Raw genomic sequence first — 20,769 nt, forward strand, 5'->3', positions numbered from 1 at the left:
CCGCAGAATGGGAATAGAAACATAGAAAATAGGTGCAGGAGCAGGCCAATCGGCCCTTCGAGCCAGCACCGCCATTCATTGTGATCATGGCTGATCGTCCCCTATTAATAACCCGTGCCTGCCTTCTCCCCATATCCCTTGACTCCACTAGCCCCTAGAGCTCTATCTAACTCTCTCTTAAATCCATCCAGTGACTTGGCCTCCACTGCCCTCTGTGGCAGGGAATTCCACAAATTCACAACACTCTGGGTGAAATTTTTTTTTCTCACCTTAGTCTTAAATGACCTGCCCTTTATTCTAAGACTGTGGCCCCTGGTTCTGGACTCGCCCAACATTGGGAACATTTTTCCTGCATCTAGCTTGTCCAGTCCTTTTATAATTTTATATATTTCGATCAGATTCTCCCCTCATCCTTCTAAACTCCAGTGAATACAAGCCTAGTCTTTTCAATCTTTCCTCATATGACAGTCCCGCCATCCCAGGGATCAATCTCGTGAACCTACGCTGCACTGCCTCAATCACAAGGATGTCCTTCCTCAAATTAGGAGACCAAAACTGTACACAATACTCCAGATGTGGTCTCACCAGAGCCCTATACAACTGCTATACAAAAGGTTGTCCACTTGTCGGCTGCCGCATCGCCTTTGTCAAAGTTGAGCTGAATGACAAGTTCCCAATGATTACACGACTCCGTGTCTTTCTTTCCTACTTCCGACCAAAGTGTTTCCCATTTGCTGTAGAAAGATGCCAATACGAAGAGTGCAGAGAAGTTCCACGAGGTTGGCTCCAGGGCTGAGCTAAAGGGAGAGGTTGGGCAGGCTAGCACTTCACTCCCCGGAGCGTAGAGGATGAGGCGTGATCATATAGAGGTGTACAAAATCACAAGGGCAATAGATAGAGTGAATGCCCAGAGCAGGGGAATCAAGAACCAGGGGACATGGGTTTAAGGTGAGATGGGAAAGATTTAATATGAACTTAGGGGCAATGTTTCCACACAGAGGGTGGTGGGTGTACGGAGCGAGCTGCCAGAGGAGATAATTGAGGCTGGTACAAGAACAACATTTTAAAACATGCTTGGACAGATACATGGATAGGGCCCTTGTGAGACTAAATGGCATACTCCTCCACCTATTGTCTATTGCCTATTGTCTGTTGAAAGGTGTGGAGGGATACGGGCCAAATGTGGGCAGATGAGACTATCTTAGTTGGGGCATCTTGGTTAGTATGGATGAGTTGGGCCGAAGGGCCTGTTTCTGTGCTGCAAGACTAAATCCTCTCAAGTGCCTGTACACTAGTTTTGCAGCATCTCTGGACATGTCTTGGCACCTTGGAGAAAGATCACCTCAAGTTATTTATCTTTGCATTAGTTTGATTTTGATTTTTTCTGCTCAATATCTCAATAAATGTCATGCCAACTTATGATTCGGCATTAAATTGCCTGTCTAAAGCCGTTAATAGTTTCTAACCCGAGCCATTTGTTTCCCTGCAGCTCACGTTATTGGATATGATTGTGTACTTGGCTTTAGCACAAAATGGATACCTGGCAGTCAGGTGGTCAAGGGTCCTGAGACCACTGTTTTGTGTAAACTTCACTGAAAGTCGACAGGTAAGCCTCACCTTTACACCTGGATTAACTACGGCCAGAGGGTGGAGGATTCGTGGAATTTCTTCAGTCAGAGGGTGGTGAATCTGTGTGAATTCTTTGCCACAGAAAGCTGTGGATGCCAAGACAATGGGTGTTAAAGATGAGCATCTTAGAATAAAGGGGAGGCCATTCAAGACTGAGGTGAGAAAAAACTTTTTCTCCCAGAGAGTTGTGAATTTATGGAATTCCCTGCCACAGAGGGCAGTGGAGGCCAAATCACTGGATGGATTTAAGAGAGAGTTAGATAGAGCTCTAGGGGCTAGTGGAGTCAAGGGATATGGGGAGAAGGCAGGCACGGCGTTATTGATTGGGGACGATCAGCCATGATCACAATGAATGGTGGTGCTGGCTCGAACGGCCGAATGGCCTACTCCTGCACCTATTTTCTCTGTTTCTATATTAAAGAGCTCTTAAAGGTAGCGGAGTCAGGGGATATGGGGAGAAGGCAGGAACGGGGTACTGATTGGGGAAGATCAGCCATACTCCAGCACTCTGTGAAACGTCACCTATCCATGTTCTCCACAGATGCTGCCTGACCCGCTGAGTTACTCCAGCACTCTGTGAAACGTCACCTATCCATGTTCTCCACAGATGCTGCCTGACCCGCTGAGTTACTCCAGCACTCTGTGTCTATCTTCGGTATAAACCAGCATCTGCAGTTCCTTGCGACTAACTTCAGACCCGATTGTTTCCCACGCGAGCTGTAATATTTCTTGTGTTGCAGCTGAGAAGAGCGTTCAGAAACATCCGCAACACTCTCCCGGAGATCGCGTACGTGTTTGTGCTCTTTATGTTCAGCGTTGCTGTGTTCTCCCTCATGGCCTTGAAGCTGTTTGCAAAGAGGTAACACCGATAGATTCCTACGCTTACTTTAAAGTTTACTTTAGTTTAGAGATACAGCGCGGAAACAGGCCCTTCAGCCCACGGGGTCCGTGCGGACCAGCGATCCACGCACAATAACATTATCCTATACACACACTTTTTATCGTATACACACATTATCCTAAACACACACACACACACTTTTTGCATTTACCAAGGCAATTAACCCACAAACCTGTACGTCTTTGGAGTGTGGGAGGAAACCAAAGATCTCGGAGAAAACGTGGAGAACTCGGAGGTCACAGGGAGAACGTGCAAACTCCGTACAGACAGCACCCGTAGTCGGGATGGAACCCGGGTCTCCGGCGCTGCATTCGCTGTAAGGCAGCAACTCTACCGCTGAGCCATAGTTCACCCCAACAGGCTTGAAGGAAGGGCAAAGATTTATACGAACTTGAGGGGTAACTTTTTCACACAGAGGGTGGTGGGTGGATGGAACGAGCTGCCATAGGAGGTAGTTGAGGCTGGGACTTTAACAACATTTAAAATACATTTTAAAAGATGGACAGGAAAGGTTTAGAGGTGTCGGGGGTTACGGGGAGAAGAGAGGAGAATGGGATGAGGAGGGAGAGATAGATCAGCCATGATTGAATGGTGGAGTAGACGATGGGCCGAATGGCCTCATTCTGCTCCTATCACTTATGAAGATGAACTTGTCTGGGCCAAAGGCAGGCAGGTGGGACTAGTGAAGATGGGACATGTTGGTCAGCAGGGATGAGTTGGGCTGAAGGGCCTGTTGTCATGCTGTATACACTGGCTCTGAATCTGGGGCAGTCCAGATGGACTACAGTGGTGAAGTCGTTCCTCTGCTACACTGACATTTATGATTCGACTTTGGTCTTGTTGACTTTTTGCATCCTCTTCCCCGAAGAGAGGATCTCCTGTCATACAACACGATCACTATCCTCTGCTGTTCTACCCTTCTCCAGTCTGAAGAAGGGTCTCAACTCGAAACGTCACCTATTCCTTCTCTCCACAGATGCTGTCTGGCCCGCTGAGTCACTCCAGCATTTTGTATCTATCTTCGCTCTGCTCTTTCACATCTCTTTTCTTCCTGTAAGTAACTACATTCAGCACTCTGTTCCTTCTGCAGTTGTACAGGGCCCTAGTGAGACCACACCTGGAGTATTGTGTGCAGTTTTGGTCCCCTAATTTGAGGAAGGACATTCTTGCTATTGAGGGAGTGCAGCGTAGGTTTACAAGGTTAATTCCCGGGATGGCGGGACTGTCATATGCTGAGAGAATGAAGCAGCTGGGCTTGTACACTCTGGAGTTTAGAAGGATGAGAGGGGATCTCATTGAAACATATAAGATTATTAAGGGTTTGGACACGCTAGAGGCAGGAAACATGTTCCCGATGTTGGGGGAGTCCAGAACCAGGGGCCACAGTTTAAGAATTAAGGAGTAAGCTATTTAGAACGGAGACGAGGAAACACTTTTTCTCACAGAGAGTGGTGAGTCTGTGGAATTCTCTGCCTCAGAGGGCGGTGGAGGCCGGTTCTCTGGATACTTTCAAGAGAGAGCTAGATAGGGCTCTTAAAGATAGCGGAGTCAGGGGATATGGGGAGAAGGCAGGAACGGGGTACTGATTGGGGACGATCAGCCATGATCACATTGAATGGCTCGAAGGGCCAAATGGCCTACTCCTGCCCCTATTGTCTATTGAAAATGGCCCAGAACTGGCGCCGCTGTATACTGACTGTCTCAGTGAACCACTGCTACACACTTGTACTGGATCTGAGATGAGCTTATCTAAGATGTAATTAAGTGCTTATGTAAAGTGACACTTGTACTAACTGTATACAATTTCACTCAACCTCGGTTCATGTGACTAATCAAGTCCCGTACCATACAAGTCAAGGACCAGCCGCTCACTGACTGGTTATCATGCAACAAAAGCTGTTGTCTGTACCTCGGTACACGTGACAATAATCTGATGGACCTTGTGTTTGCAGGAAGCTCCGCACGGGCGAGGGAGCGCCGTACTTCAGTAACTACCTGGACGTCTTCTTCAACCTCTATGTACTGGTGACTACGGCCAACAGCCCTGACGTGATGTAGGTGCCTCTCTCCGACACCCTCGCACCATTGACACCAGTTTTGGGCCCCGTATCTGAGGAAGGATGTGCTGGCTCTGTAGAGGGTCCAGAGGAGGTTTACGGGAATGATCCCAGGAATGAGTGGGTTAACATATGATGAGCGCTTGTCGGCACTGGGCCTGTACTCGCTGGAGTTTAGAAGAATGAGGGGGGGACCTCATTGAGATGTACAGAATAGTGAAAGGTTCACAAGGTTAATTCCCAGGATGGCGGGACTGTCATATGATGAGAGAATAGAAACATAGAAACATAGAAAATAGGTGCAGGAGTAGGCCATTCGGCCCTTCCAGCCTGCACCGCCATTCAATATGATCATGGCTGATCATCCAACTCAGTATCCTGTACCTGCCTTCTCTCCATACCCCCTGATCCCTTTAGCCACAAGGGCCACATCTAACTCCCTCTTAAATATAGCCAATGAACTGGCCTCAACTACCTTCTGCGGGAGAGAATTCCACAGATTCACCACTCTCTGTGTGAAAAATGTTTTCCTCATCTCGGTCCTAAAAGATTTCCCCCTTATCCTTAAACTGTGACCCCTTGTTCTGGACTTCCCCAACATCGGGAACAATCTTCCTGCATCTAGCCTGTCCAACCCCTTAAGAATTTTGTAAGTTTCTATAAGATCCCCCCTCAATCTTCTAAATTCTAGCGAGTACAAGCCGAGTCTATCCAGTCTTTCTTCATATGAAAGTCCTGACATCCCAGGAATCAGTCTGGTGAACCTTCTCTGTACTCCCTCTATGGCAAGAATGTCTTTCCTCGGATTAGGAGACCAAAACTGAATGCAATACTCCAGGTGTGGTCTCACCAAGACCCTGTACAACTGCAGTAGAACCTCCCTGCTCCTATACTCAAATCCTTTTGCTATGAATGCTAACATACCATTCGCTTTCTTCACTGCCTGCTGCACCTGCATGCCTACTTTCAATGACTGGTGTACCATGACACCCAGGTCTCGTTGCATCTCCCCTTTTCCTAATCGGCCACCATTCAGATAATAGTCTACTTTCCTGTTTTTGCCACCAAAGTGGATAACCTCACATTTATCCACATTATACTGCATCTGCCATGCATTTGCCCACTCACCCAGCCTATCCAAGTCACCTTGCAGCCTCCTAGCATCCTCCACACAGCTAACACTGCCCCCCAGCTTAGTGTCATCCGCAAACTTGGAGATGTTGCATTCAATTACCTCGTCCAAATCATTAATATATATTGTAAATAGCTGGGGTCCCAGCACTGAGCCTTGCGGTACCCCACTAGTCACTGCCTGCCATTGTGAAAAGGACCCGTTTACTCCTACTCTTTGCTTCCTGTCTGCCAGCCAGTTCTCTATCCACATCAATACTGAACCCCCAATACCGTGTGCTTTAAGTTTGGAGCAGCTGGCCTTGTATACTCTGGAGTTTAGAAGGATGAGAGGGAATTTTATTGAAACATATAAGATTATTAAGGGTTTGGACACGCTAGAGGCAGGAAACATGTTCCCGATGTTGGGGGAGTCCAGAACCAGGGGCCACAGTTTAAGAATAAGGAGTAAGCCATTTAGAACGGAGACGAGGAAACACATTTGTGTATATGGACACACTGATCTGTTCTGTATTCATGCCTACTATGTTCTGTTGTGCTGAAGCAAAGCAAGAATTTCATTGTCCTATCAGGGACACATGACAATAAACTCTCTTGAATCTCATTTTCTCACAGAAAGTTGTGAGTCTGTGGAATTCTCTGCCTCAGAGGTCGGTGGAGGCCGGTTCTCTGGATATTTTCTAGAGAGAACTAGATAGGGCTCTTAAAGATAGCGGAGTGAGGGGATATGGGGAGAAGGCAGGAACCGGGTACTGATTGTGGATGATCAGCCATGATCACATTGAATGGCGGTGTTGGTTCGAAGGGCCGAATGGCTTACTCCTGCACCTATTGTCTATTGGCGCGTGTAATGTGTGCCAGTGTATTTCATTGTGATTTGTGTTTTTTCTCAGGATGCCAGCCTATGAGGTGAGCTGGGCCTACTCGATATTCTTCATCGTTTTCATCATCGTCAACACCTATGTCTTCATGTCTCTCTTCCTGGCCGTTGTGTACAATGACTACAAGAAGCATCTGAAGGTACGGCGGTGGTTACCAGGGTTACAAAAACATAAATTCATCGCCTGATCTTTTAACATTGAATTCGGAGTGAACATTATTTTTCTACTAATTGTGCCGTGGAAGTTCACCAGAATGTTTCGGAACGAACTTCAGATGCTGGTTTACACCAAAGACAGACACAAAAAAGCTGGAGTAACTCAGCGGGACAGGCAGCATCTCTGGAGAGAAGGAATAGGTAACGTTTTGGGTCGAGACCCTTTCTTCAGACTGAGAGTCGGGGGATAGAGATATAGACGGTGATGTGGAGAGATGTAGAACAAATGAAAGAACGATATGCAAAAAAGTTACGATGATCAGGGAAAGGTGGAGCCCACAATGGTTCATTGTTGGCTGTGGACTAGGTGATAACGAGTTAATGACAGTGAAACTCAACAGAACGACAGCGAAACTAATACGATGACTAGGGTGGGGGAGGAGTGGAGAGAATGAGAGAGAGATGATGCAAGGGTTACTTGAAGTTAGAGAAGTCAATATTCATACAGCTGGGTATAAACAGGCAGGTACATGGATAAGACAGGTTTAGAGGGATATGGGCCAAACATGAGCAGGTGGCACTAGATGGAGCAGTAGGGCCGAAGGGCCTGTTTCCATGCTGTAGGTCATAAGATCATGTGATGAGGGCAGAATTAGGCCATTCGGCCCATCAAGCCTACTCCACCATTCAATCATGGATGATCTATCTTTCCCTCCTAACCCCATTCTCCTGCCTTCTCCCCATAACCCCTGACACCCGTATTGATCAAGTATCTATCAATCCCTGCCTTAAATATATCCACTGACTTGTAGCCTCCACAGCCGTCTGTGGCAAATAATTCCACAGATTCACCACCCCCTGACTAAAGGAATTCCTCCTCATCTCCTTCCCAAAGGAACGTCCTTTAATTCTGATGCTGTGACCTCTGGTCCTACACTCTCCCACTGGTGGAAACATCCTCTCCACATCCACTCTGTCCAAGTGTGACTCCATGAACTCATGTTTTTTTTTCAGTTTCTTACCTTGCCGGAGATGCAATTGTTTTCCGGATCGTATCTCCGGTCACTCTGCAGCCTACCATCGATGGAGCTGGAAGCCTCCTCGGACTGACTTGAGCCCCACCGCGGGGCGTGGGCTTAACATCGGAGCGGATCCCTTGCCTGGGATCGCTCCAACCGCGGCTTGTGGACTTTACATCGGGAGCTTGCACTCGGGAGAGGCCGTGGATGTCGGGAGCTCCAACGATGCAGAGGTTCGACCAGCCCCGACACGGGGTCCGATCGCCCGGTGCGGGGGAGCTGACATCCCCCCCCTGATGCAGGAGCTGATCGCCCCGACCCGGGGTCCGACCCGATCGCCCGGTGCGGGGGAGCTGACATCCTCCCGATGCAGGAGCTGATCGCCCCGATGCGGAGGGCCCAAACACTGCCGGCTACGGGAGTCAAGATCGTTCCGTCAACGGAGGCTCGAGGCCCACGACCGCGGGAGAGCAAAGAAGGGAAGAGATTGAACTTTATTTCGCCTTCCATCACAGTGGGGAATGTGGAGGAGTCACTGTGGTGGATGTTTATGTTCAAATGTGTTTTGTGTGTTGCTTTTTATTTGTATGTCTGACTTGGCAAATGAAATTCCTCGTATGTTGCAAAAACATACTTGGCTAATAAAGTATTATTGTGATTGTGAATCAAAAACCACTTGATGTGCTTTCCAGAATGAAGTCAGGAAGCTGGTCTACATGAAGCATCGGAAGATGATTGAAGCCTTCAACATACTGAAGGTGAAGAATGAAGCAGAGTTTGTGGTCCCACACTCTCGCTGGCGGCAGCTGGTGAAGCTGGTGGCTGCAGACATTCCCAGCTCCCACCGGGAACTGCTCTGGAGAGTCCTGGACGACGAACAGAAGGGCTATCTAGGTGAGAAACTGGAGCCAGGAGAAGCGGTCAGTGTGAAGACTGTTGAAACGTTAAACTGCTCCGCTTTTCAATGAAGAGAGACACAAAATGCAGGAGTAACAATAGACAATAGGTACAGGAGTAGGCCACTCGGCCCTTCGAGCCAGCACCGCCATTCAATGTGATCATGGCTGATCATCCCCAATCAGTACCCCGTTCCTGCCTTCTCCCCATATCCCCTGACTCCGCTAACTTTAAGAGCCCTATCTAGCTCTCTCTTGAAAGCATCCAGAGAACCGGCCTCCACCGCCCTCTGAGGCAGAGAATTCCACAGATTCACAACTCTCTGTGTGAAAAAGTGTTTCCTCATCTCCGTTCTAAATGGCTTACCCCTTATTCTTACACTGTGTGTGGCCCCTGATTCTGGACTCCCCCAACATCGGGAACATGTTTCCTGCCTCTAGCGCGTCCAAACCCTTAATAATCTTAATGTAAGATAACGTCCAGTAAAGTACAATAAAAGATAGTTAGAAGATCTCCAATGAGATAGACTACCCACTGAGTGGAAAAAAGTTTCCCCTGAGGTCCCTCTCTCCCCTCTCACCTTAAGCCTGTGCCCTCTAGTTTCTGAATCCTCTACCCTGGGAAACAGACTGTGAGCGTTCACTTTATCCGTGCCCCTCATGATCTTGTACACCTCAATAAGGTCGCCCCTCAGCCTCCTACACTCCAAAGAAAAAAGTCGCAACCTGTCCAAAACGTAGTAATGTAAGGGAAGAAGAGGTGGAGGGAAATGCAAAGCTGTCGGGAGGGGGATGAGTGCAAATTCCACCTCCCTGCTCCATCAGCCTGAGCAACGGGTTTGACCCAAAACATTGTCTGTCCATTCTCTCCACATTTGCTGCCACATTCCTGTGCAGTTTTGGTCCCCTAATTTGAGGAAGGACATTCTTGCTATTGAGGGAGTGCAGCGTAGGTTTACAAGGTTAATCCCGGGATGGCGGGACTGTCATATGCTGAGAGAATGGAGCAGCTGGGCTTGTACACTCTGGAGTTTAGAAGGATGAGAGGGCATATTATTGAAACATATAAGACTATTAAGGGTTTGGACACACTAGAGGCAGGAAACATGTTCCCGATGTTGGGGGAGTCCAGAACCAGGGGCCACACAGTTTAAGAATTATCGGTGAGCCATTTAGAACAGAGACGAGGAAACACTTTGAAGGGTTTCGGCCCGAAACGTTGCCTATTTCCTTCGCTCCATAGATGCTGCTGCACCCGCATTTTTGTGTACCTTTTCACACAGAGAGTTGTGAGTCTGTGGAATTCTCTGCCTCAGAAGGTAGTGGAGGCCAATTCGCTGGATACTTTCAAGAGAGAGTTAGATAGGGCTCTTAAAGATAGCGGAGTCAGGGGATATGGGGAGAAGGCAGGAACGGGGTACTGATTGTGGATGATCAGCCATGATCACATTGAATGGCGGTGCTGGCTCGAAGGGCTGAATGGCCTATTCCTGCACCTATTGTCTATTCCCCTAGCACTATGTTTTTTGTTACTCAATGGGTGATAAATGCTGAGCGTCAATTGTTGAAAGAGTTTTGCACGGGAACATGGATAGGATAGAGAGATATGGGCCAAGCGCAGGCAGCTGGAACCAGTGTAGATGGGGCATGTTGGTCGGTGTGGGCAAGCTCGGCCAATGGGCCTGTTGCCTGACTCCATGACTGGTTCCTGGGCCAAAGGCAGGCAAACGTGAGCTCAGGAAGTCACTTGGTGGGTATGGACAACTGTTTCCATGCTATATATCTTCATACGTTTTAGGAGTAGTATTCGGCCATTCGGCCCATCGTCATTCAATGATATCTCATCTATCTCTCCCTCTCAACCCCATTCTCCTGCTTTCTCAACTGAGTTTGTTATATAGACAATAGGTGCAGGAGTAGGCCATTCGGCCCTTCGAGCCAGCACCACCATTCAATGTGATCATGGCTGATCATCCCCAATCAGTACCCCGTTCCTGCCTTCTCCCCTGACTCCGCTATCTTTAAGAGCCCTATCTAGCTCTCTCTTGAAAATATCCAGGGAACCGGCCTCCACCGCCCTCTGAGGCAGAGAATTCCACAGACACACAACTCTCTGTGAGGAAAAAGTATTTTCTCATCTCCGTCCTAAATGGCTTACCCCTTATTTTCAAATGGTGGCCCCTGGTTCTGGACTCCCCCAACATCTGGAACATGTTTCCTGCCTCTAGCGTGTCCGAACCCTTAATAATCTTATATGTTTCAATAAGATTGCCTCTCATCCTTCTAAACTCCAGAGTGTACAAGCCCAGCTGCTCCATTCTCTCAGCATATGACAGTCCCGCCATCCCGGGAATTAACCTTGTAAACCTACGCTGCACTCCCTCAATAGCAAGAATGTCCTTCCTCAAATTAGGCTTGTGAGGATAGCTTTTGTTGCGTGCAAACCAGTCAGACAATACATGATCACAATCGAGCCTGTATCTCCCCAGAACCCCTGACATAGTATGAGAGCCCTGTCCCACTGTACGAGTTCATTCCAAGAGCTCTCCCGAGTTTAAAAAAAATCAAACTCGTGGTAAGCACGTAGAATGTACGTAGCGGGTACGTCGGAGCTCGGGGACGTCTCTTAGCGGCTCGTAACGCTAACGGCAGGTACTCGGGAAACGCGGTAAGCTCGTGAAGACTTGTGAAGATTTTTCAACATGTTGAAAAATGTCCACGAGAGCCCCGAGTACCGACGAGCGGCCATTACCGTAAATCTCCGAGTTCGAATCAGGGCAAACTCGGGAGAACTCTTGGAATGAACTCGTACTGTGGGACAGGGGTTTTACTCTGTGACTGTGTGTTTTTAAACAGGAAGAGAATCGTTCATCGGCTTGGCGGATATTCTCAACATACAGATAGTTCAGATGAAGGACAGGGTTCATCCGCTGGAGAAGTGCATGCTGCGCGTGTACACGTCCACCGTCAGCAAGCTCATCCGTAGACTGGTCGCCCACAGGTATCTGCCTACCAGACCCAGTTCAATATATACCTTCTCCAATGGAATGGTAACACTCTGTGCAGTAATGAAGTTTGTTTTTGACACCATATCTTGGAGAACAGTGGACTGGTTATTAGCTCGGGCATCAGGGGTTAGATGTGTAGGAAGGAACTGCAGGTGCAGGTTTAAACCAAAGATACACACAAAATGCTGGAGTAACTCAGCGGGACAGGCAGCATCTCTGGAGAGAAGGAATGGGTGACGTTTCGGGTCGAGACCCTTCTTAAGATCACCCGTTCCTTCTCTCCAGAGATGCTGCCTGTCCCGCTGAGTTGCTCCAGCATTTTATGTCTATCAGGTGTTATGTTGATTGGATCGGGTGTCAGGGGTTATGATTGAGGGTCATGGGTTACGGGTGTCAGGGGTTATGGTTGAGGGTCAGGGGTTATGGGGAGAAGGCAGGAGAATGGGGTTGAGAGGGATAGATAGATCAGCCATGATTGAATGGCAGAGTAGACTTGATGGGCCGAATGGCCTAATACTGCTCCTAGCACTTATGGACTTTTGAACTATTTATTTTATGATGCTAAATACAACACTAAGTGTTTAAACATTTGGCTCTCTGCAGGAAGATGAGTGGCCATCTTACAGAGGTGTACAAAATCATGAGAGGAATAGGTCGGCCAGATGCACAGACCAGAGGATTAAGGAGGAAAGATTTAATGGGAACTTGAGGGGCAACTTTTTCCACAGTGGGTGTATGGAACAAGCTGCCAGAGGAGGTAGTTGAGGCTGGGGCTATTCCAACGTTTATAACATTTTTAGGCAGGTACATGGATAGGACAAGTTTGGAGAGATATGGACCAAACGCAGGCAGGTGGGACTAGTGTAGATGGGACATGTTGGCCAGTATGGGCAAGTTGGGCTGAAGGGCCTGTATCCACACTGTACCACTCTATGATCAACCATCCCAGTTTTGAGTGTTGAGTTGTAATGATGCTGGGATTTGGGGATATAAGTTACAGGGAGAGGTTGGAGGGCTTGGCTTGTTTTCTCCAGAACGCTGGCAGTTGCACGGAGACCTGATAGAAATGTATAAAATTGTGAAGCTTGCAAAAGTATTCATACCCCTTGAACTTTTCCACATTTTGTCACGTTACAACCACAAACGTAAATGTATTTTATTGGGATTTTATGTGATAGACCAACACAAAGTGGTGCATAATTGTGAAGTGGAAGGAAAATGATACATGGTTTTCAAATTTTTTTACAAATAAAAAACTGAAAAGTGTGGCGTGCAAAAGTATTCAGCCCCCCTGAGTCAATACTTTGTAGAACCACCTTTCGCTGCAATTACAGCTGCAAGTCTTTTGGGGTATGTCTCTACCAGCTTTGCACATCTAGAGACTGAAATTTTTGCCCATTCTTCTTTGCAAAATAGCTCAAGCTCAGTCAGATTGGATGGAGAGCGTCTGTGAACAGCAATTTTCAAGTCTTGCCAGAGATTCTCAATTGGATTTAGGTCTGGACTTTGACTGGGCCATTCTAACACATGGATATGCTTTGATCTAAACCATTCCATTGTAGCTCTGGCTGTATGTTTAGGTCATTGTCCTGCTGGAAGGTGAATCCCGCCCCAGTCTCAAGTCTTTTGCAGACTCTAACAGGTTTTCTTCCAAGATTGCCCTGTATTTGGCTCCATCCATCTTCCCATCAACTCTGACCAGCTTCCCTGTCCCTGCTGAAGAAAAGCATCCCCACAGCATGATGCTGCCACCACCATGTTTCACAGTGGGGATGGTGTGTTCAGGGTGATGTGCAGTGTTAATTTTCCGCCACACATAGCGTTTTGCATTTAGGCCAAAAACTTCAATTTTGGTCTCATCTGACCAGAGCACCTTCCTCCACATGTTTGCTGTGTCCCCCACATGGCTTGTGGCAAACTGCAAACGGGACTTCTTATGGCTTTTTTTCAACAATGGCTTTCTTCTTGCCACTCTTCCATAAAGGCCCGATTTGTGGAGTGCACGACTAATAGTTGTCCTGTGGACAGATTCTCCCACCTGAGCTGTGGATCTCTGCAGCTCCTCCAGAGTTACCATGGGCCTCTTGGCTGCTTCTCTGATCAATGCTCTCCTTGCCCGGCCTGTCAGTTTAGGTGGACGGCCATGTCTTGGTAGATTTGCAGTTGTGCCATACTCTTTCCATTTTCGGATGATGGATTGAACAGTGCTCCGTGAGATGTTCAAAGCTTGGGATATTTTTTTATAACCTAACCCTGCTTTAAACTTCTCCACAACTTTATCCCTAACCTGTCTGGTGTGTTCCTTGGGCTTCATGATGCTGTTTGTTCACTAATGTTCTCTAACAAACCTCTGAGGCCTTCACAGAACAGCTGTATTTATACTGAGATTAGATTACACACAAGTGGACTCTATTAACTAATTAGGTGACTTCTGAAGGCAATTGGTTGCACTAGATTTTATTTAGGGGTATCAGAGTAAAGGGGGCTGAATACTTTTGAAAACCATGTATCATTTTCCTTCCACTTCACAATTATGCGCCACTTTGTGTTGGTCTATCACATAAAATCCCAATAAAATACATTTACATTTGTGGTTGTAACGTGACAAAATGTGGAAAAGTTCAAGGGGTATGAATACTTTTGCAAGCCACTGTAGATAGAATCGGCAGTCAGAATCTTTCCCCCTCCCCCCAGCGTGGGAGATTACGTACAAGAGGGGATATCTTGAAGGGCGATTTTTTTCGGCGACTGCCGGCGTCATAACAGGGTTGCCAAAAGATTTTGAACATTTCAAAATCCAGCGGCGACAAAAAAAATGTCGCGACACTTGAAAAACACCGCGCGGCAATATGTCGTCACGCCTTAAATTTTTCGGTGACCTGATACATCAGTCAATGACGCCGGCAGTCGCCAAAAAAATCGCCAGGTGGGACACGCCCTTGAAGGTGTGAGGGACAAAGTGTTAAGGAGGCGTACATGGCAAGTTTTTGTTTTACACAGAGGGTGGTGGGTGCCTGGAACGCGCTGCCAGGGGTGGTGTTTAAGAAGCTTTCAGATAGACATTTGAAGTGGAAGGGATAGAGGTAATGGATCATGTGATCGATTTTAAATTGGAGGTGGACAAAAATGCTGGAGAAACTCAGCGGGTGAGGCAGCATCTATGGAGCGAAGGAAATAGGCGACGTTTCGGGTTGAGACCCTTCTTCAGACTGACGTGGGGGCGGGGGGAAGAAAGGAAGAGGCGGAGACAGTGGGCTGTGGGAGAGCTGGGAAGGGGAGGGGAAGGAGGGAGAAAGCAGGGACTACCTGAAATTGGAGAAGTCAATGTTCATACCGCTGGGGTGTAAACTACCCAAGCGAAATATGATTTTAAATTGGCATAATGTTCGGCGTATACATTGTGGACCGAAGGGCCCGTTCCTTTGCTGGTCGATGTTCTATGAGATGTGTGCGGCAAGTTATTTACACAGGTGGGTGCCTGGAACGCGCTGCCAGGGGTGATGGAGGCAGATACGATAGTGGCGTTTAAGTGAATATGGAGCGACACGTTGATATGCAGGGAATGAAAGGATACAGATCATGTGCAGGCAGATAAGATATGGGATAAAGATAGACACAAAAAGCTGGAGTAATTCAGCGGGATATGCAAGCATCTCTGGAGAAAAGGAATAGGTGACGTTTCAGGTCGAGACCCTTCTTCAGACTTGGAACATCACCTATTCCTTCTCAACAGAGATACTGCCTGACCAGCTGAGTTACTCCAGCACTGTGAAACGTCACCTATCCATGTTCTCCACAGATGCTGCCTGACCCGCTGAGTTACTCCAGCACTCTGTGAAACGTCACCTATCCATGTTCTCCACAGATGCTGCCTGACCCCCTGAGTTACTCCAGCACTCCGTGATATGTCACCTGTGCTGTTCGGTGTTGTGTTGTACACCATCCATTATCTATTTGGTGGTTGTTTGTGTCCTGTTTGCGTTCTCTCTCCTGCAGGGCATTCCGTTACACCTATGATGTTATCATCGTCATCAACGCAATCTTCATTGGTGGGGACGAGATGAACCCTTTAATCACCAAGGCAGAGTGGGCATTCCTGACACTCTACCTCGTTGAGATTCTGCTCAAACTCTACACTCACGAACCCAGGGCCTTCTTCGCCAAGTTTCAATTTTGGAATTGGTAATTCACCTTTATTTCTAAATCATTTCCAATTATTTTTCTGGATGTAAAACGATGAGTGAAGTTTTTGACTGTTCCAGGTTTGACACCATCATTATAGTTGCTGCCTTGCTGGGGACTCTTGCCAACACTGCACTCAAATCATGTAAGTAGACCTCCCCAGCCCCCTTATACCCCCCTCTTCCCTGCCCCCCCCCCCCCCCCCCCCGCCTCTCCCCACTCTCACTAGACAATAGACAACAGGTGCAGGAGGAGGCCATTTGACCCTTCGAGCCAGCACCGCCATTCAATGTGATCATGGCCGATCATCCCCAATCAGTACCCCGTTCCTGCCTTCTCCCCATATCCCTTGACTCCACTAGCCCCTAGAGCTCTATCTAACTCTCTCTTAAATCCATCCAGTGATTTGGCCTCCACTGCCCTCTGTGGCAGGGAGTCCCACAAATTCACAACTCTCTGGGTGAAAAAAGTTTGTTCTCACCTCAGTCTTAAATGGCTTCCCCTTTATTCTAAGACTGTGGCCCCTGGTTCTGGACTCGCCCAACCTTGGGAACATTTTTCCTGCATCTAGCTTGTCCAGTCCATGAGGCCGCGACTAGTTCCCACAATGCGGGAACTCCTCGCGACCATGAAGGTGATTCCCCCGGCAACCACCCGCGAACATGTGGCGCCTGCGTAGTCTCCTGCAGTCGCCTAAAGAGTCGCCTAAGTGGGACAGGCCCATAACACACCTCTCTATATCAGGGGCTCCCAACATGTTTCATCCCGTTTACCCCTGGCAACTTTAATAGCCAAACACAGTCAATCAATGAGAACAAAAATGTACAAATCCAAAATCAACAAATGTACCCCCTGGGTAGGCGAAATATGCCCTATTCGGCCCTTCGAGCCAGCACTGCCATTCAATGTGATCATGGCTGATCATCCCCAATCAGTACCCCGTTCCTGCCTTCTCCCCATATCCCCTGACTCCGCTATCTTTAAGAGCCCTATCTAGTTCTCTCTTGAAAGCATCCAGAGAACCAGCCTCCACCGCCCTCTGAGGCAGAGAATTACACAGACTCCTCGTCTCCGTTCTAAATGGCTTACTCCTTATTCTTAAACTGTGGCCCCTGGTTCTGGACTCCCCCAACATCGGGAACATGTTTCCTGCCTCTAGCGGGTCCAAGCCCTTAACAATCTTATATGTTTCAATGAGATGCCCTCTCATCCTTCTAAACTTTCAGCAAAAGTGTACAAGCCCAGCTGCTCCATTCTCTCAGCATATGACAGTCCCGCCATCCCGGGAATTAACCTGGTGAACCGACACTGCACTCCCTCAATAGCAAGAATGTCCTTCCTCAAATTAGGGGACCAAAACTGCACACAATACTCCAGGTGTGGTCTCACTAGGGCTCTGTACAACTGCAGAAGGACCTCTTTGTTCCTATATTCGATTCCTCTGGTTATAAAGGTCAACATGCCATTCGCTTTCTTCACTGCCTGCTGTACCTGCATGCTTACTTTCATAGACTGATGTACAAGGACCCCCAGATCCCATTGTACTTCCCCTTTTCCCAACTTAACGCCATTTAGATAGTAATCTGCCTTCCTGTTTTTGATACCAAAGTGGATAAACTCACATTTATCCGCATTAAACTGCATCTGCCATGCATCTTAAGAGCATGCAGCTCTTTAAAAAAAAAAAAGAAGGGTCCCAACCCAAAACGTCACCTATCCATGTTCTCCAGATGCTGCCTGACCCACTGAGTTACTCCAGCACTCTGTGAAACGTCACCTATCCATGTTCTCCACAGATGCTGCCTGACCCGCTGAGTTACTCCAGCACTCTGTGAAATGTCACCTATCCATGTTCTCCACAGATGCTGCCTGACCCGCTGAGTTACTCCAGCACTCTGTGAAACGTCACCTATCCATGTTCTCCACAGATGCTGCCTGACCCGCTGAGTTACTCCAGCACTCTGTGAAACGTCACCTATCCATGTTCTCCACAGATGCTGCCTGACCCGCTGAGTTACTCCAGCACTCTGTGAAACGTCACCTATCCATGTTCTCCACAGATGCTGCCTGACCCGCTGAGTTACTCCAGCACTCTGTGAAACGTCACCTATCCATGTTCTCCACAGGTGCTGCCTGACCCGCTGAGTTATGGTGCAGCAGCATCTGTGGAGCTAAGGAAATAGGCAACGTTTCGGGCCGAAACCCTTCTGGAAATAGGCAACGTTTTGGGCCGAAACCCTTCCGGGTTTCGGCCCGAAACGTTGCCTATTTCCTTAGCTCCATAGATGCTGCTGCACCCGCTGAGTTACTCCAGCACTCTGTGAAACATCACCTATCCATGTTCTCCACAGATGCTGCCTGACCCGCTGAGTTACTCCAGCACTCTGTATCTTTCCTTGGTAAACCTGCATCTGCAGTTCCTCATTTGGACCCATCCATGTACCAGACTGTTTGCATTGTAAGCCGTGTTTCGACTGTGTGAATGTTTAAGAATTGCTAGTGTGTTTTGTTCTTGCTGATTCAGCGGGTGGCTACAGCAGTCAGCAGATCCTGGACATCGTGTTCATCCTGCGGGTTCTCCGGCTGATCCGGATCATTGACAGCTTCCACAGGTAAAGCCAACATAAATTCACAAGTGATAGGAGCAGAATGAGGCCATTCGGCCCATCGTCTACTCCGCCATTCAATCATGGCTGATCTATCTCTCCCTCCTAACCCCATTCTCCTGCCTTCTCCCCATAACCCCTGACACCCGTATTAATCAAGAATCTATCCCTCTGCCTTAAAAATATCCACTGGCTTGTGGCCTCCACAGCCGTCTGTTTTAGCAGGATAGAGGATTCTAAAACTAGACAACAAGGTGCAGGAGTAGGCCATTCAGCCCTTCGAGCCAGCACCGTCATTCAATGTGATCATGGCTGATCATCCACAATCAGTACCCCGTTCCTGCCTTCTCCCCATATCCCCTGACTCCACTATCTTTAAGAGCCCTATCTAGTTCTCTCTTGAAAGTATCCAGAGAACCGGCCTCCACCGCCATCTGAGGCAGAGAATCCCACAGACTCACAACTCTCTGTGTGAAAAAGTGTTTCCTCGTCTCCGTTCTAAATGGCTTACCCCTTATTCTTAAACTGTGGCCCCTGGTTCTGGACTTCCCCAACATCGGGAACATGTTTCCTGCCTCTAGCGTGTCCAAACCCTTAATAATCTTATATGTTTCAATGAGATTTCCTCTCATCCTTCTAAACTCCAGAGTGTACAAGCCCAGCCGCTCCATTCTCTCAGCATATGACAGTCCCGCCATCCCGGGAATTAACCTGGTGAACCATCGCTGCACTCCCTGTAGTTGAGGTTGGGACTATAACAACATTTCAAAGACACTTGGAAAGGTACATGGATAGGAAAAGTTTAACACGGGCAAATGTGACCAGCTCAGATGAGGCATGTTGTTGAGTGGACAAGTTGGGCTGAAGGGGCGGATTCCGTGCTGTTTGACTCTATGACTCTGTTGAAAGATTGTCATTGTTTAACAAGTGTCTGCGATGCTGCTTCTTCTGCAGGTTCAGGGTCTTGCTCAATACTTTGGTGAATCTAATACCCACAATGCTAACCTACGCGGGGCTACTCGTGGTAAGTACAGATGTCTCTTTGGTTCAATGGTTCAGATACGTCATAGACATATGGCAGGACTTTCATGTGAAGAAAGACTGGATAGACTCGGCTTGCAGTCGCTAGAATTTAGAAGATTGAGGGGGGATCTTATAGAAACTTACAAAATTCTTAAGGGGTTGGACAGGCTAGATGCAGGAAGATTGTTCCCGATGTTGGGGAAGTCCAGGACAAGGGGTCACAGTTTAAGGATAAGGGGGAAATCTTTTAGGACCGAGATGAGAGAAACATTTTTCACACAGAGAGTGGTGAATCTGTGGAATTCTCTGCCACAGAAGGTAAGTAAGTAAGTAAGTAAACTTTATTTATATAGCGCATTTTAAGTCAATTTGCATTGACCCCAAAGCGCTTCACATAATTTAAATAATAATAAGTTCCATTGCAAACCATAGAAAAAGGTTTTTAAAAAAATGAATAAAAATGGACACAACATATTACAGAGTTCAACACAAACATCCCCCCACAGCAGAATCAAAACATTTCCACTGTGGGGGAAAGGCACCAGAAAGTTAAGTCCTCTTCCTCTGTGAAACACCCGAGGTCAGGGCCCATCTGTGGCCGTGCAGCCAGTCCGATGATTTTCAGGGCCCTCTTGCCGTAAAGATGAAACATCGGCGTCGGGTGAAACATTCCTCAGCGGCTTGGAAAAGTCTGGAGCGGCTGTCCCCTCCCCGGAGACCGGAGACCGCGGCACTCGTAGTCCTCCGGCCGCGCCGGCTGGAGCTCCGACCCCGGCGAACTCGATCTCTGGCTCTGCGGCGCTCCAAATCCAAATCCAGCGGCCGAACGCCCGCAGCCACAGCTCCGCGATGTTGGAAGTTGGCGACCAAAGCGCTCCGGAGCTTACCGCACGGCGACCCGAAGGTAGTTGAGGCCAGTTCATTGGCTATATTTAAGAGGGAGTTAGATGTGGCCCTTGTGGCTAAAGGGATCAGGGGGTATGGAGAGAAGGCAGGTACAGGATACTGAGTTGGATGATCAGCCATTTATGGCTGTGCAGGCTGGAAGGGCCGAATGGCCTACTCCTGCACCTATTTTCTATGTTTCTATATCATTGTCACATGTTCCTAGGTGCAGTAAAATCCTTTGCTGTTGCGTACATTACACGAGGAACACAAAGAGTTGACATGTCTGTGGTCCCGGCAAAGGTACAAAATACTCATTGTGAATAACAAACATATCAGGAAGGCTGGCTACGTCCTGGGGCCGGAGTTGGAGTTGGATTCACGGGAGGTTGGTCT

At 48.0% G+C, this 20,769-nt stretch overlaps 1 protein-coding gene across 1 annotated transcript in view; it reads left to right on the top strand.

Moving 5' to 3' along the window:
* LOC116973714 (two pore calcium channel protein 1-like) overlaps positions 1-20,769 on the top strand; it is a 47,510-nt gene that overhangs the window by 19,586 nt on the left and 7,155 nt on the right. The window contains exons 5-14 of the mRNA XM_033022021.1: positions 1,490-1,606; positions 2,370-2,488; positions 4,483-4,584; positions 6,612-6,738; positions 8,466-8,667; positions 11,526-11,670; positions 15,674-15,859; positions 15,940-16,004; positions 18,384-18,471; positions 19,420-19,489. Coding sequence (XP_032877912.1) covers positions 1,490-1,606; positions 2,370-2,488; positions 4,483-4,584; positions 6,612-6,738; positions 8,466-8,667; positions 11,526-11,670; positions 15,674-15,859; positions 15,940-16,004; positions 18,384-18,471; positions 19,420-19,489 — 1,221 coding nt within the window. The remainder of the gene's footprint in view (positions 1-1,489; positions 1,607-2,369; positions 2,489-4,482; positions 4,585-6,611; positions 6,739-8,465; positions 8,668-11,525; positions 11,671-15,673; positions 15,860-15,939; positions 16,005-18,383; positions 18,472-19,419; positions 19,490-20,769) is intronic.

This window comes from Amblyraja radiata, chromosome 5 (genome assembly GCF_010909765.2).
Source record: "Amblyraja radiata isolate CabotCenter1 chromosome 5, sAmbRad1.1.pri, whole genome shotgun sequence".
Classification (NCBI taxonomy): Eukaryota; Metazoa; Chordata; class Chondrichthyes; order Rajiformes; family Rajidae; genus Amblyraja; species Amblyraja radiata.